Here is a 12,349-nt window from a genome sequence, read left to right as displayed (position 1 = left end):
GCTTGACTTATCTAGCTTTGCATGTAATGCATCTATCTCATATATCAGTTTCACCTTTTAATTTGCATTACTGAAATTAATGAACTTTTGCACGATATTCTAATTTTTTGAGTTTCACCTGTATCTGAAAGGGAGAAAAACTTCTCTTCATCCACTTTCCCCACACCATGCATAATTCTGTAAATCTCTCATATTCCTGCCTTGGTTGCCTTCCCCCCCCCCCCACCAACCAGAAATGCTACAAAGTTAGCCTTCCCTCATAAGGAACATGCGTCAACTCCACAATCATTGTGCCCTCCCTTTTCTGCACATTTTATCACTCTACAATATCACTTTTGAGGTAGGGAGTACATAGTATTCCACTTCTTGTAAGTGTACCTTTGTTTTGTATAAAGTCACTTTGATAGTGGCAGTTTTATCTTCAGTCCATTTCCTAATAATCCCTAGTGTGGAATTTGCCTTCTTCACAGGTGCTATGCATTGAGACTCTATATTGAACTGTCCACCCTGATGACCCTACAGTGTCTTTCCTAGTTAGCCACCAGTAGTTCAGTCCCCACAAGGATATATGTGAAGATAGGATTTTTTGCCCCAGCATGGCATCACTATATTTTGAACATCATTTTTTTTCTGCCTGTTTTTTGCCCATTCTCCCAGTTTGGAAATATCCTTTTGAAATTCTTTGTAGGCCCCTTGGATTTCCACCATCATGAATAATCTAATATCCACAGCACACTTGACCACTTTGCTACTCCCCCCAACTCCAGATCATTTATGAAATACACCAGTCCCAATACCAATCGTTGGGAGTCTTCATGTCTTATTTCCCTCAATTGTGGAAATTGTCCATGTATTTCTATTCTCTACTTCTTTTTTTTAACTGATTCATAAATTTATCCCATGATTTCTAAACGTTTTGGAAGTCCAAGTACATACTTTCTGCCAAAACATCCCTAACCACAACATGATTCTGCTTTGGTCAAACAGCATGTCCAAAATATCAGGAATGAGCGTAAGTCAATATTTTGCATATGTAGGATGTATGAGAAAAGCAAGTAGCACACAGACCTGCTGGGTCAGCATTTCTTTGCTAGTTTCTGTGGATTATAATTCCCACATGACACAACAAGGCACACAGACTACCCTCCTTTCTTGATGATAACTTGTTCCAGAAATAAGTAACATTTCAAATGCTTGGGATTTTGACGAGGTATAAAATTGCCTATGCTTCTATCACAACAAGCAATCATCCAGGTGATCCTCTTAAGTTTTAGGCTCTTGTTGCTACAGAAAGAGTTGAGAACTCACTAATATTTTGGCTCTTTGTCATAAGAAAAAGCAAACAAACATTCTGTGTACCCCAAGTGGCATTAAGGTTAACTTCCTGAAGGGCTGCTAGAGATTCATTTCTTGGTTAATTGCCCAAAGGTGTTTGAGGTTATCACATGGCTCCATGTGAACATGAATGCATTATCTTATGAGTGTGCCACTTGGATATGTGCCACCTGGTTTTTGAAAGAGGGGGCGTGCTGAGACTCCTACTGCACTTGATGGTGGCAGATCTTTGTGTTTAAACCTGGGTCTGCCTCAGTTGCAAATAGTGGAAATGAGAAACCCAGTTTTAAGAGCAAAAGGTGCATGAGTGAAGTGAGCCAAGCCATCCCCACTACAGCTTGCTTCCTGCAGCCTCTCCCAGGTGAGCTTGCATCTAGTATTGGGCCTAACTAGGTGAAGAAGTTCAAACAGACTGCAGGAGGTAAGCTGTGGGGCGGCGGGGAGGTTTCAGCTTCCCTCACCTGTATGTTCCTTTTCTTCTAAAACTTGTCCTCTACCCTTGCTTTACACTTGATTGGTGCAGACCTAGATTTAAATAAATGGGTCTGACACTGTCATGTGTTTTTTCAGCCTCAGTCTCCCCCTCTGTCACTTTGTGTTTCAGGAGACCACCATGGGCACTGAAAGGATTAGCCACGTCATTGGTGATCCCTGCCAAAAAGAGTAAGCATCTGAGTGCTGCTGACTAAGGTCTAGAATTTTGGGGATGGGAGGGAGGCTCATAGTATGAAGACTTGTCCCTCCTTTTGAGACTGCTGGCGTGGAATCCTTGTAATATTTTGGAGAATCACCAGCAGCAAGAGAGGCTGTTACTTTTGTCCTTTGTTGCTCCCATTGCATTTCCTGCCGTCTTCCCACTGTCCTGAAAAAATGCCTGCTGAAGTTGTTCCCTGTTAATTGAGTCATCTTCATTCTTTAGGAAACATGCGTTTGTAAAATGCAAATATATATATATATATATAGCGCTTCAGTACTGGGAGAGCTGCTTGGAAGTGGTGGTGAGGCTACCAAGTCAGTAGCCAGTTTATGTTGCTTAAGAATGCTCTGTGTTTCTGAACCAGTTCTTACGCTTGCATAAAGCCATTGCCACAGATGGGAGTGGGAATGGGTGTGCGTGTGCTTGAAATGTCCCCTTGATATGAAGTTAGTGTTTCCACATTTTTTCAATTATTGATGATAGTGAGACTTCCCTTAATTATGCTCCATTGGATCACATTTCTCTCCTCAGTTGTACTTAGATTAATTCCTTTTGCCTGAACCTTGTCTTTAGCATACCTGTCTTATGCAGAAGTTTAATCTTTTTTCCCCTGTGCTTCTTAATCTTTTCTTTCCCCCCTCCATCTCTTCTGACCCATTTGCTCGTGCTTCTACTACCTGTCCAGTTTCTGGTTGCCGTCAGTGGGAATGAGAGGTCGCAACCAGGTAAGCTGGCTCTACTTTGCTGTCTTGTGTTTTCTCACCTGATTTCTTTCTCTCTCGAAGGAACAAAGTGCTGGCTTCCCATTTCTTCCACATTGCAGCCTGTGTGCAAGAGGTAAGGCAGCCCCACCCTTCGGTCTTGCGCTTTGTGCTTGCAGACCTTAACTCACAATAGCTTCTTCTACCAAGCAGTGTCCTAGAGCCTCAGCTTTCCCCTGCAGTTTTCCTCTTTAGCTGCTTCTTCATCTAGCTTTCTGATTATTTGAAGCTGTTTTGTAGGTGGCTATCAATTCAGATTTCTTTTTGAGCAGTCATATAGATGCACATGGCAGTTTTCCAGAGTTTGTACTATCTTCTGTTTTCTCCCTCTTATTTAAAAAATGATAATATTTTATTTGTGATATAACTGCTTTAACTCTAGTATTCCACTCTGCTGGTCCCTTCTTAGCTATGTTTGGAGGGAGAGGGAGAGATGGTATTCCTAGTCTCTTGCAGTGTGCTCCTATATGCCTGGTTCCCTATGCTAAGCAGGAGATTTGCTGAACATTTACACCTGAATACTCCCCATTGACTTTGCAACCACCACTAAGTTTCACCAGTATAACAGAGCTCCAACTCCTGAATATACAGAGTGGTTTGGTTCACTAACCACTAATACCTTTAATCTTTGAAGTGTAGCCTCTGTTCTTTGGGTGCAAAAACACCACTTCTTCTTTTAAACCCAAAGATCGTGTAGTTAAAGCAGTCCCACTGCTTTTTGTTCACTAGTGATACCTTAGAGCATAAAAAAGGTCCTGCTGGATCGATCCAAAGGCCCATCATGTCCAGCATTGTGCTTCACGCAGTGGCCAACCAGGTGCATCTAGAAAGAGGGCAACTTGTTGGCGTCCCCTGGCACCTGGTGTTCAGGGACGTGCCCCTGCTCCTGATGGTAATATACAGCTGCCAAGGCTAGTAGCCATTGATAGCCCTGTCCTCCATGAATTTGTTTTATTCCTTTTAAAAACCATCTAGATTGGTGGCTGTCATCACCACATCCAAATTCCATAGTTTAACTACATATTGAGTAAAAAAAATACAAAGTACTTCCTCTTGTCTGCCCTGAATCTCCCAGCATTTAGCTTCACTGTTGACCCTGGATTTTAATATTGAGAAAGGGAGAAAAACTTCTCTCGATCTACTTGATCCACTCCATGCATAATTTTATATACCTCTGTCATGTCTCCTGTTACCCGCCTTCTTGCTAAATGAAAAAGGCCCCCAAATTCTAGTCTTACTCATAGGAGAATCACTCCAGCCCCTTAATTGTTTTGGTTGCCTCTTTCTGCACGTTTTCTAGCTCTACAGTATCCTTTTAAAGGTGCTTTGACCAGAACTGTGCACAGTATTCCAAGTATCATTGCATCATAGATTTAAATAAGGGCATTACTATATTGGCAATTTTATTTTCACTTCTTTTCCTAATGATCTGTAGTGTGGAATTAGCCTTATTTACAGTTGCCGCACATTGAGTCAACCTTCTCATTGAGCTGTGCACCATGACCCCAAGATCATTTGTCTGGTCAGTCCCTGCCAGCTCAGACCTCATCAGAGTATATGTGAAGTTGGGATTTTTTTGCCCCTATGTGTATCCTTGTTTTTGTTTCACTGGCACTGAATCCCACAAACCACCATGTTTTTATTTTACCATATTTAGGGATTATGGCTATGGGAATTCTAACACTTTGCTATTATCAGTAGTCCTTCCTCTGCTCATTTGGACATTCAAATATTTGCTTTTTCAGACAGTGGGCATGAGTGCCTGCTACAGACACTTTGATACAATAACAGAAAAAAATATTCTTTCTGTGATAACTACCAGAGTGCTACCATTGGTTACAGGAAATTGCCTCCTTACCATGTCTAGCATGTGTACTTTGTGACAGACTCGTAATCTGGTTGAAGATGATGATACTTCTGACCCTCTGCTTCTAGCTGTTGGCATGGTCTTCTCAGTTTCTCAGATTTCTTAATAAAAAGCCAGTAATAACTGGAGAACTGTCAGTTTGTTCTTCAAACGGAAATCATTAATTTGTGTTTAAAGGAAATAGTACTAAATATTTCTATTTGTTTATCTGTTCATTTGTTCACTCATTGCATTTTTATACCATCCACTAAATGTTTACAAAAATATCTGCATGTTTTGTTTACAGTAGAGGCAGAAAGTCAATTTTCACCACGTTGGATTGCTAATGATTTGTTGAGTCAGAGTTAAGTTAGGAGCAAATGGAGAGAAGTACCATAGATATTTGTAAAGTTAGAATTTGCAAGCATCTATGAAGCTAGCCAGTATAGTAAAGCATGAAATAATCTTCTGTTACTTCAAGACTGATTACAGATTATTTGGTACTTAGTACTACCATCTGTTGCTAGAAATCTCCATTTTGAAATTGAACTGATCCAAATGTTTAGTGGGGTACATGATATAATCTGCTGGGGTACATGGGAGATTGTATGTTTATGCATACAGTCAGTGCCTTGGAGATTGTATGTTTGAATGCTTCCTCTTGTTTCCTGCACATGCAAAGTTTGCACATCAAAGGGAAACATTTGAGGTCAACTATCTTTCTGGCATGTTAGCTTTACACGTGCAGGGAAATTTTAATGCAGTGGAGCATTCAAACATGTAATCCTCCCATCTTGTACAGTCTCAGGAGGACAGTATCACATGTCCTATTGGACATTTTAACAACTTTTACTTCTTCTGAGAACTGAAAGTGCTGCTCCATTGCTTTCTAAGATAAAAGAAAATTTATCTAGCTGTGATGAAGCTTCTGTATATAGTTATTTCCCTGTAGTAATAAATTTCTTGAAAACTGAATTTGGGAAATATTTTAATCCTTCAGTGAAAGGATAGCGACAGTTACATTTCTGTTGGAATTGTTTGACTCTGTAGTTGTGCAAAAGAGCATCTTGTGGTGCTAAAGGTGTTATTTATGTAAATAATCCTCAAGGTGAGCGTGTTCATGGAAAAATCTTCTGATGAAGGTAGTCTGAAGTTATGATACACAGACCTATATGAATGAGAACAGATTCTCTCTTAATCTCCAGAGATAGTCATCTTAAAAAAAGAGCAAGATTATTTTAATATGTGGATAGGTGTGTTCTAAGTCCAGTTGGTTTATCTCCTTCAAAAGAATACACAAAATGACCTTGAGTCAGAGCTGGTCTACTATTAGAGATTTATTAAAAGAATCTAGGTACTCTGAATTAAGGAAGTATGGTCCAACCAGCTATATTCAGATAATGGCATTTTACATACCTGTTAATTCAGTCATCTCTCTTGCCTTCCAGTTCAATCCACTATCTCCCCTCTACTCCTTGGATGTTCTTGCTGATGCCTCCCACCGAAGGTGTTCACCAGCGCACTGTACAGCCAGGTAACCGTCATGCTTGGATTTCACTGGGGTCTAATGGTGGTTCTGTTTTATCACAGCTACTCTCGATTGACTATTACTTATGATTTATTTTTATCCCATCCTTTCTCCAAGGAACTCAGGGTGGCACACACCATTTATCCTCCCTGCATTATTTCCCCCTCACAATAATTCTGTGAGGTAGATTAGGCTGAGAGATGTTCACAAGATTACCTGGTGAGTTTCATATCTAAGTAGCAATTTGTGTAATTATGCAGACTTAGGTGTCACTTGAAATTTCCAAGAGGTCCAAGAAGTGCTTGTGGTGTGTCCTGCTTGATTTGGCATTATCTCTTCACATTGGAATAACCAGAGCTCCATCTCTTTTGCCTCTAAAACAAAACAAGTGAATTCTTACGGTGACAACAAGCTCTGTCCACACCTTCCCAGAAGCAGAGTTCAACCTGGCAGTTTGGCTCCTATTAGTGGCTAACCACTAAGCCTTCGGCTAACCACCAGCCTTCGGTGCCTGTGCGCCTCAGTAGTTGCCAGTGCTCTTTGTAATAAGGACCCCCAGATAACTCAGATTGGGCAGCCACAATCCATTTTTAGTAAACCTGCATCATTCACATTTCCCACCTCCTTCCAATTTATCGCTAACTTGTATCTGTATATTCTGAATCTTTTATAATGCTGAATACTTTGGTGATGGCAGTGGGAGTGCAGTTTCCCGGGGATCTGGATCAAGATCCATAAGAATGGGTAATGCACCTGCACAGGTCCTACTCGGTAACATGCTGCAGCTCGTCACGGCAACCAAGCCCTGCCTGCATGCCTTCAGTGTACTCTTTAAAGGTGGGCTGGGTGCCATGTTCTTCAGTTCTTTTCTGACCGCCATTGCGTGCAGTCCTTGGGCTATCGCTCCTCGTCGGACTAGTTCTTCTTGTGAGTTTTATCTTAAAAAAACAAACAGAAATAGACTGATTATTAGATTTGACTAGGAATGGAATTTTAACGACTACTCTGGTGTATCTGGATATTGGAAAGGCTTCCACAATTTGCTGGTGTTAATTGGACTATTTGGAACAGACTTTGACAATAGGACAATACTACGGTACTGGCCTACATCAGTCGCCAGGGAGGGGCTGTATCTCAAACTCTTTGCACTCTCAGCCTACAGTTATGGCATTGGTGCATCCGGCATCAAGTGTATCCATTACACATAAAGGCCTTGGACAACATCCTGGTAGACAATCTGAGTCGGATTTTCCCTCAGCAACAACAACGCGAGTGGGAAATCAAAACGGAGTGCATCACACCACTCTTATCAAAGATCTACATACCATAGATCTTTTTCCCACTTTGGAGAACAAGAAGTGCAACTGCTTTTGCTTGAGAGCAGAACATGACCCACTATCTCTGGGAGTCGCCTTCCAGGTGGACTGGCAGCAGGAGATCCCTTATATGTTTCCACCTGACCACTGGTCAGCCAAGTGGTCTCTTCTCTTCTAACAGCTCTTACTTCCTGTATCCTGGTGATGCCATGGTGTCCAACAAGTACTCAGACTGTCAAGGAACCACTACCAAAGACTCTGGCAGGTAGTGGATCTCTTATTTATTTATTTATTTATTCATTCATTCATTCAATTTATTTGATTGGAAAGGCAAGATACTACATCCAAATGTTCTGACGTTCTGCCTAATAGCATGGCAGATCAACTCCTGAACAAGATTCTTCTTAACCAGAGGAAATCTTCTACCAGGCACAATTATAGGAGCAAATGGCTTCATTTTAAACTTCATGCAAGGAAACAGGGTTTTCAACCTGACCACGCTACTATCAGGGACGTACTTCTCTTACTCACAGATTCGAAGTCTCAAGGTTTGACCAATGTGTCTCTCAAAGTTCATTATCCTAGACAGCCAGGTTACAAGGGAAAAACACTTTTTTCGCACTGGAAGAGTAAGGCTTTCCTGACCGGCCTTTAAAATCTGTACCCACCGGTTCACATGCCTGTTGAGCCCTGGAGTATATCTCTGGCCCTTTCATCTTTGACTGAAGTCCCCTTTGAACCTATGAGTTCGGCCTCCATCAAACTGGTGACTTTCCTATTGGCCATCACTACAGCCAAACGAGTAAGTGAATTAACAGCCCTAAGGATAGATTTACCGTACACTAGAATCTATCCGGACAAAGTATTGATGAGTATGGACCCAGATTTTCTACCGAAAATAGTGTCCAACTTCCACCTCAACCAGGACATTGTCCTAGTCATCCTCTTCAGAGATCCTTCAACTCCATTAGAATGTGCAGTTCACTCCTTAGATGTACAAAGAGCACTACCTACATCGAAATAAGGACTTCAGGTCCACCAAACACCTATTTGTAGCATATAAAGGCTCTTTGAGGGGCTCCTGTATTTCTAGACAGAGAATTATCCAGTTGGCTTGTCAAACTCATCCTACTGACATACAAGCAACAGAATGTTCAGCCACCAGAAGCAATCAAGGCCCATTCTACTTGTGCCTATGCTTCTTCAGTTGCACACCCCTCAAGGGTAACCTTCACGGACATCTGCAAAGCAGCAACTTGGTCCACTGAGTTACCTACATAGGTTTGGGTCCAGAAGTACTCCCAAGTTACATACCTGATATTTTAGGGGGAGTATAACCCAATCCAGAACAGGCAGATCTAAATCACTTCCTAAGTTCCAGCCTCATAAAACAAGTACCTCTGTCTTGATTGGATTCAACTTCAGTTTGTTCTCCCTCATCCAGCCCATTCCCTATTCCAGGTAAGCATTTAGAGAGGTTAAGCTATCTCCTGATGAACTTGATATGGAGAAATAGATCTGGGTGTCATCAGCATATTGATAGCACCCTGCACCAAATCTCCTGATGATCTCTCCCAGCAGTTTCATGATCTCTCCCAGGAGTTAAAGCATTGGAGATATAATGGAGCGCTGCGGGACTAGATACAGTTGCTCTCTCTTTGAAGAGCAACAATCTCCAAGTGACACCATCTGGAATCTACCCTGAGAGGTGGTGGTATTATTATAATAAACAAAACAGGCCTACAAGAAAGAACAAGTCAAGAACCGAGCAGAAAAATGGAAAAATAAACCACTGCATGGTCAATATTAGCACAATATAAGTGGAAAATCAGACATCACCAAGACCTGGCAATGGCTTAAGAATGGCAACTTGAAGAAAGAAACAGAGGGTTTAATACTGGCTGCACAAGAACAGGCACTAAGAACAAATGCAATAAGAGCAAAAGTCGAAAAATCCACCACAAACAGCAAGTGCTGTGTGTTAATAATAATAATAATTGTTGTAATAATAATAATAATAATAACAACATTTATATCCCGCTCTTCCTCCAAGGAGCCCAGAGCGGTGTACTACATACTTGAGTTTCTCTTTCACAACAACCCTGTGGAGTAGGTTAGGCTGAGAGAGAAGTGACTGGCCCAGAGTCACCCAGCTAGTTTCATGGCTGAATGGGGATTTGAACTCGGGTCTCCCCAGTCCTAGTCCAGCACTCTAACCACTACACCACGCTGGTATGAGCATGGAACCAGTGCAAAGCATTGCCTCCCACCCCAAGGTGAGAGGGAATACCATGGTCGATAGTTTCAAAAGCTGCCGAGACATCCAAGAGGACCAATAGGGTCACATTCCCTGTCAATTTCTAATTGGAGATCATCCATCAGGCTGACCAAGGCAGTCTCCACCCCATAGCCTGCCCAAAAACTAGTTTGAAATGGGTCCAGATAATCTGCTTCTTCCAAGACTGACTGGAGTTGAGAAGCCACCACCCTCTCAGTTACCTTGCCCAACCATGGAAGATTGGAGACAAGCCTATAATTGCCTGGCTCTGTGGGATCTAATGCAGGTTTCTTGAAAAATGGTCTAACAATTATTTATTTAGCAAATTTGTATACCGTCCACTGCTGGAGTCTCCAGGCGGTTTACAGCATAAAACAAACCAAGATTCTAACAGTTAAAACATATAAAAAGATCAAATTAAAATACCCATAAAACACACCAACTACTACAAAGCTTGGCTGAAGAGATGTGTCTTCCGTTATTTCCTAAAATCCGACAGGGATGGAGCTGCTCTAATCTCAGCAGGAAGTGCATTCCACAGTGGGACAACTACCGAGAAGGCTCACCTTTGAGTTGCCACCCAACAAGCTGTTGGCACCCTCAGATAGGTGGTGGGGTTCATAATGAAGGTGTTCTTAACTACTGTGGACTCAAGGCATTAAGAGCTTTATAGGTAATAACCAGCACTTTGTATTTGCCTCTTTGAGGCATCCTGCTCTGCCTCAGAGAGGCATTGATGATACTAAGAAGACCCTCTCCAATAACTTCCCTACTAGATTGTATAAGCCATGTAGGGCAAGGGTCAAGAGAACAAGTGGTAAGGTGAACTTCTCCAAGCAGCTTGTCCACCAGTGTTCCCTCTAACAGGGATTCCCAGATGTTGTTGACTGCAACTCCCAGAATCCCCAGTTGCAATGGCTTTTGCTTGGGGATTATGGGAGTTATAGTCATCAACATCTGAGAATCTGTGTTAGAGGGAACACTGTCGTCCACATCATTGGGAGTCACAAACTGAAACTTATCCAACCTATCCACAGAAGAGGAGTTGCTGGACACCACCATAGTAGACTCTATAATAATCGTGGAATCCAGTTTGGCTTGAATCCGGGAGATTTTATACAAAAAAACCTCATTAAATGTGTCACAGTCAGTTGATGGCTCTAGGGATTCAAGGGAGGAAGGGTAATGATTCAAGGGAGGAAGGGTACGTACTAGTCCCCTCACAACCTCAGACAAGTCTGCTGAACATGAGCTTGTGGATGCAATGCGCACAGAAAAGAACTGTTTCCTGGCTGCATACATTACCGGAGCATAGTTCTTCATCTATTCAATTTCTATACCACTCTTCTAAAAATGTCTCGGGGCAGTTTACACAGAGAAATAATAAATAAATAAATAAATAAATAAGATGGATCCCTTGTCCCCAAAGGGCTCACAATCTAAAAGAAACATAAGATAGACTCCAGCAACAGTCACTGGAGGTATTGTGCTGGGGGTGGATAGGTCCAGTTACTCTCTCCCTGCTAAATAAAGATAATCATCACCTTAAATGGTGCCTCTTTGCCTAATTAGCAGGGATAATATGCACTCTTGTGCTGTAATCTCTTGGATTCGAGGAGTCTTTCTCCATCTGAGTGGAAAATGAGTGGATGGCAATACAATATCAGGCAAATTGGGCAGTTTCAAAGTTGCAGCTACCTGTTGAGTGAGTGAGTGAGTGAGACCAACTAACTAACCTCCAGCCCTGTTGATTTTTAAATTGGGGGTAAATAAAACACAACCACAACTGTAATTCTTTGTTCCATTGGACTGTGAGTAAAAGGAAAACTACTACAACAAATATATATTGCTTTTCAATAAAAGCAGTTATATAGATAACTGGTTGGTTTGTGTTTCTCTATTGGCAAACACACAGAACAATGTCTCATTTCTTTTGTTGAGCTGGGGAGGCTGGAAATGCTGGTATAAAACAATATTGTATACTAGCTGGGCTGGATGCAGAGCATCTGCACCTCTAGATCACTGCCGCCGGATCCCCCCTGCCCCCCCTGCTGGCTGGCTGCTATGTCCCATGCTTGCTGCCACCACAGTTTTTCTGCCCGCCCAGCTCTTGAAGAAGTATATGCCAGCTCCTGAAGAAGTTGACATGGAGAAGCAGATCTGGGTGTCATCAGCATACTGGTAACACCCAGCTCCAAATCCCCTGATGATCTCTCCCAGTGGTTTCATGTAGATGTTAAAAAGCATTGGAGAGAGTATGGAGCCTTGTGGCTGCATACTTAAGCTCAGATTTCAAAGAGCAACAGTCTCCAATTGACACCATCTGGAATCTGTCCGAGAGGTAGGAGCGAAACCACTGTAAAACAGTGCCTCCCACCCCCAACGCCCTCAGATGTTCCAGAAGGATATTATGGTCGATAGTATCATAAGCCGCCAAGAGATCCAAAGGGACCAACAGAGTCACACTTCCTCTGTCAATTCCCCATTGGAGATCATCCATCAGGCTGACCAAGGCAGTCTCCACCCCATAGCCCGCCCGAAAAACAGTTTGAAATGGGTCTAGATAATCAGTTTCCTCCAAGACCACC

The 12,349-nt window shown here is 42.2% G+C and overlaps 1 protein-coding gene across 7 annotated transcripts in view; it reads left to right on the top strand.

The window, feature by feature from the left end:
- The window catches only part of GPATCH2L (G-patch domain containing 2 like), a 55,515-nt gene that overhangs the window by 22,966 nt on the left and 20,200 nt on the right, over positions 1-12,349 (top strand). For 4 of the 7 annotated variants that reach the window (XM_053281509.1, XM_053281491.1, XM_053281501.1 and 1 more), the window contains exons 6-8: positions 1,940-1,998; positions 2,818-2,869; positions 6,088-6,173. In XM_053281509.1, coding sequence (XP_053137484.1) covers positions 1,940-1,998; positions 2,818-2,869; positions 6,088-6,173 — 197 coding nt within the window. Of the gene's footprint in view, positions 1-1,939; positions 1,999-2,717; positions 2,758-2,817; positions 2,870-6,087; positions 6,174-12,349 lie in introns of all 7 variants that reach the window. The other 3 variants (XM_053281518.1, XM_053281538.1, XM_053281527.1) reach the window with 3 other exon arrangements.

The sequence above is a fragment of the Hemicordylus capensis genome, chromosome 1 (assembly GCF_027244095.1).
Source record: "Hemicordylus capensis ecotype Gifberg chromosome 1, rHemCap1.1.pri, whole genome shotgun sequence".
NCBI classification, from domain to species: domain Eukaryota; kingdom Metazoa; phylum Chordata; class Lepidosauria; order Squamata; family Cordylidae; genus Hemicordylus; species Hemicordylus capensis.
The sequence above is the reverse complement of the archived record's forward strand: the minus strand, read 5'-3'. Positions and strand labels throughout refer to the sequence as shown.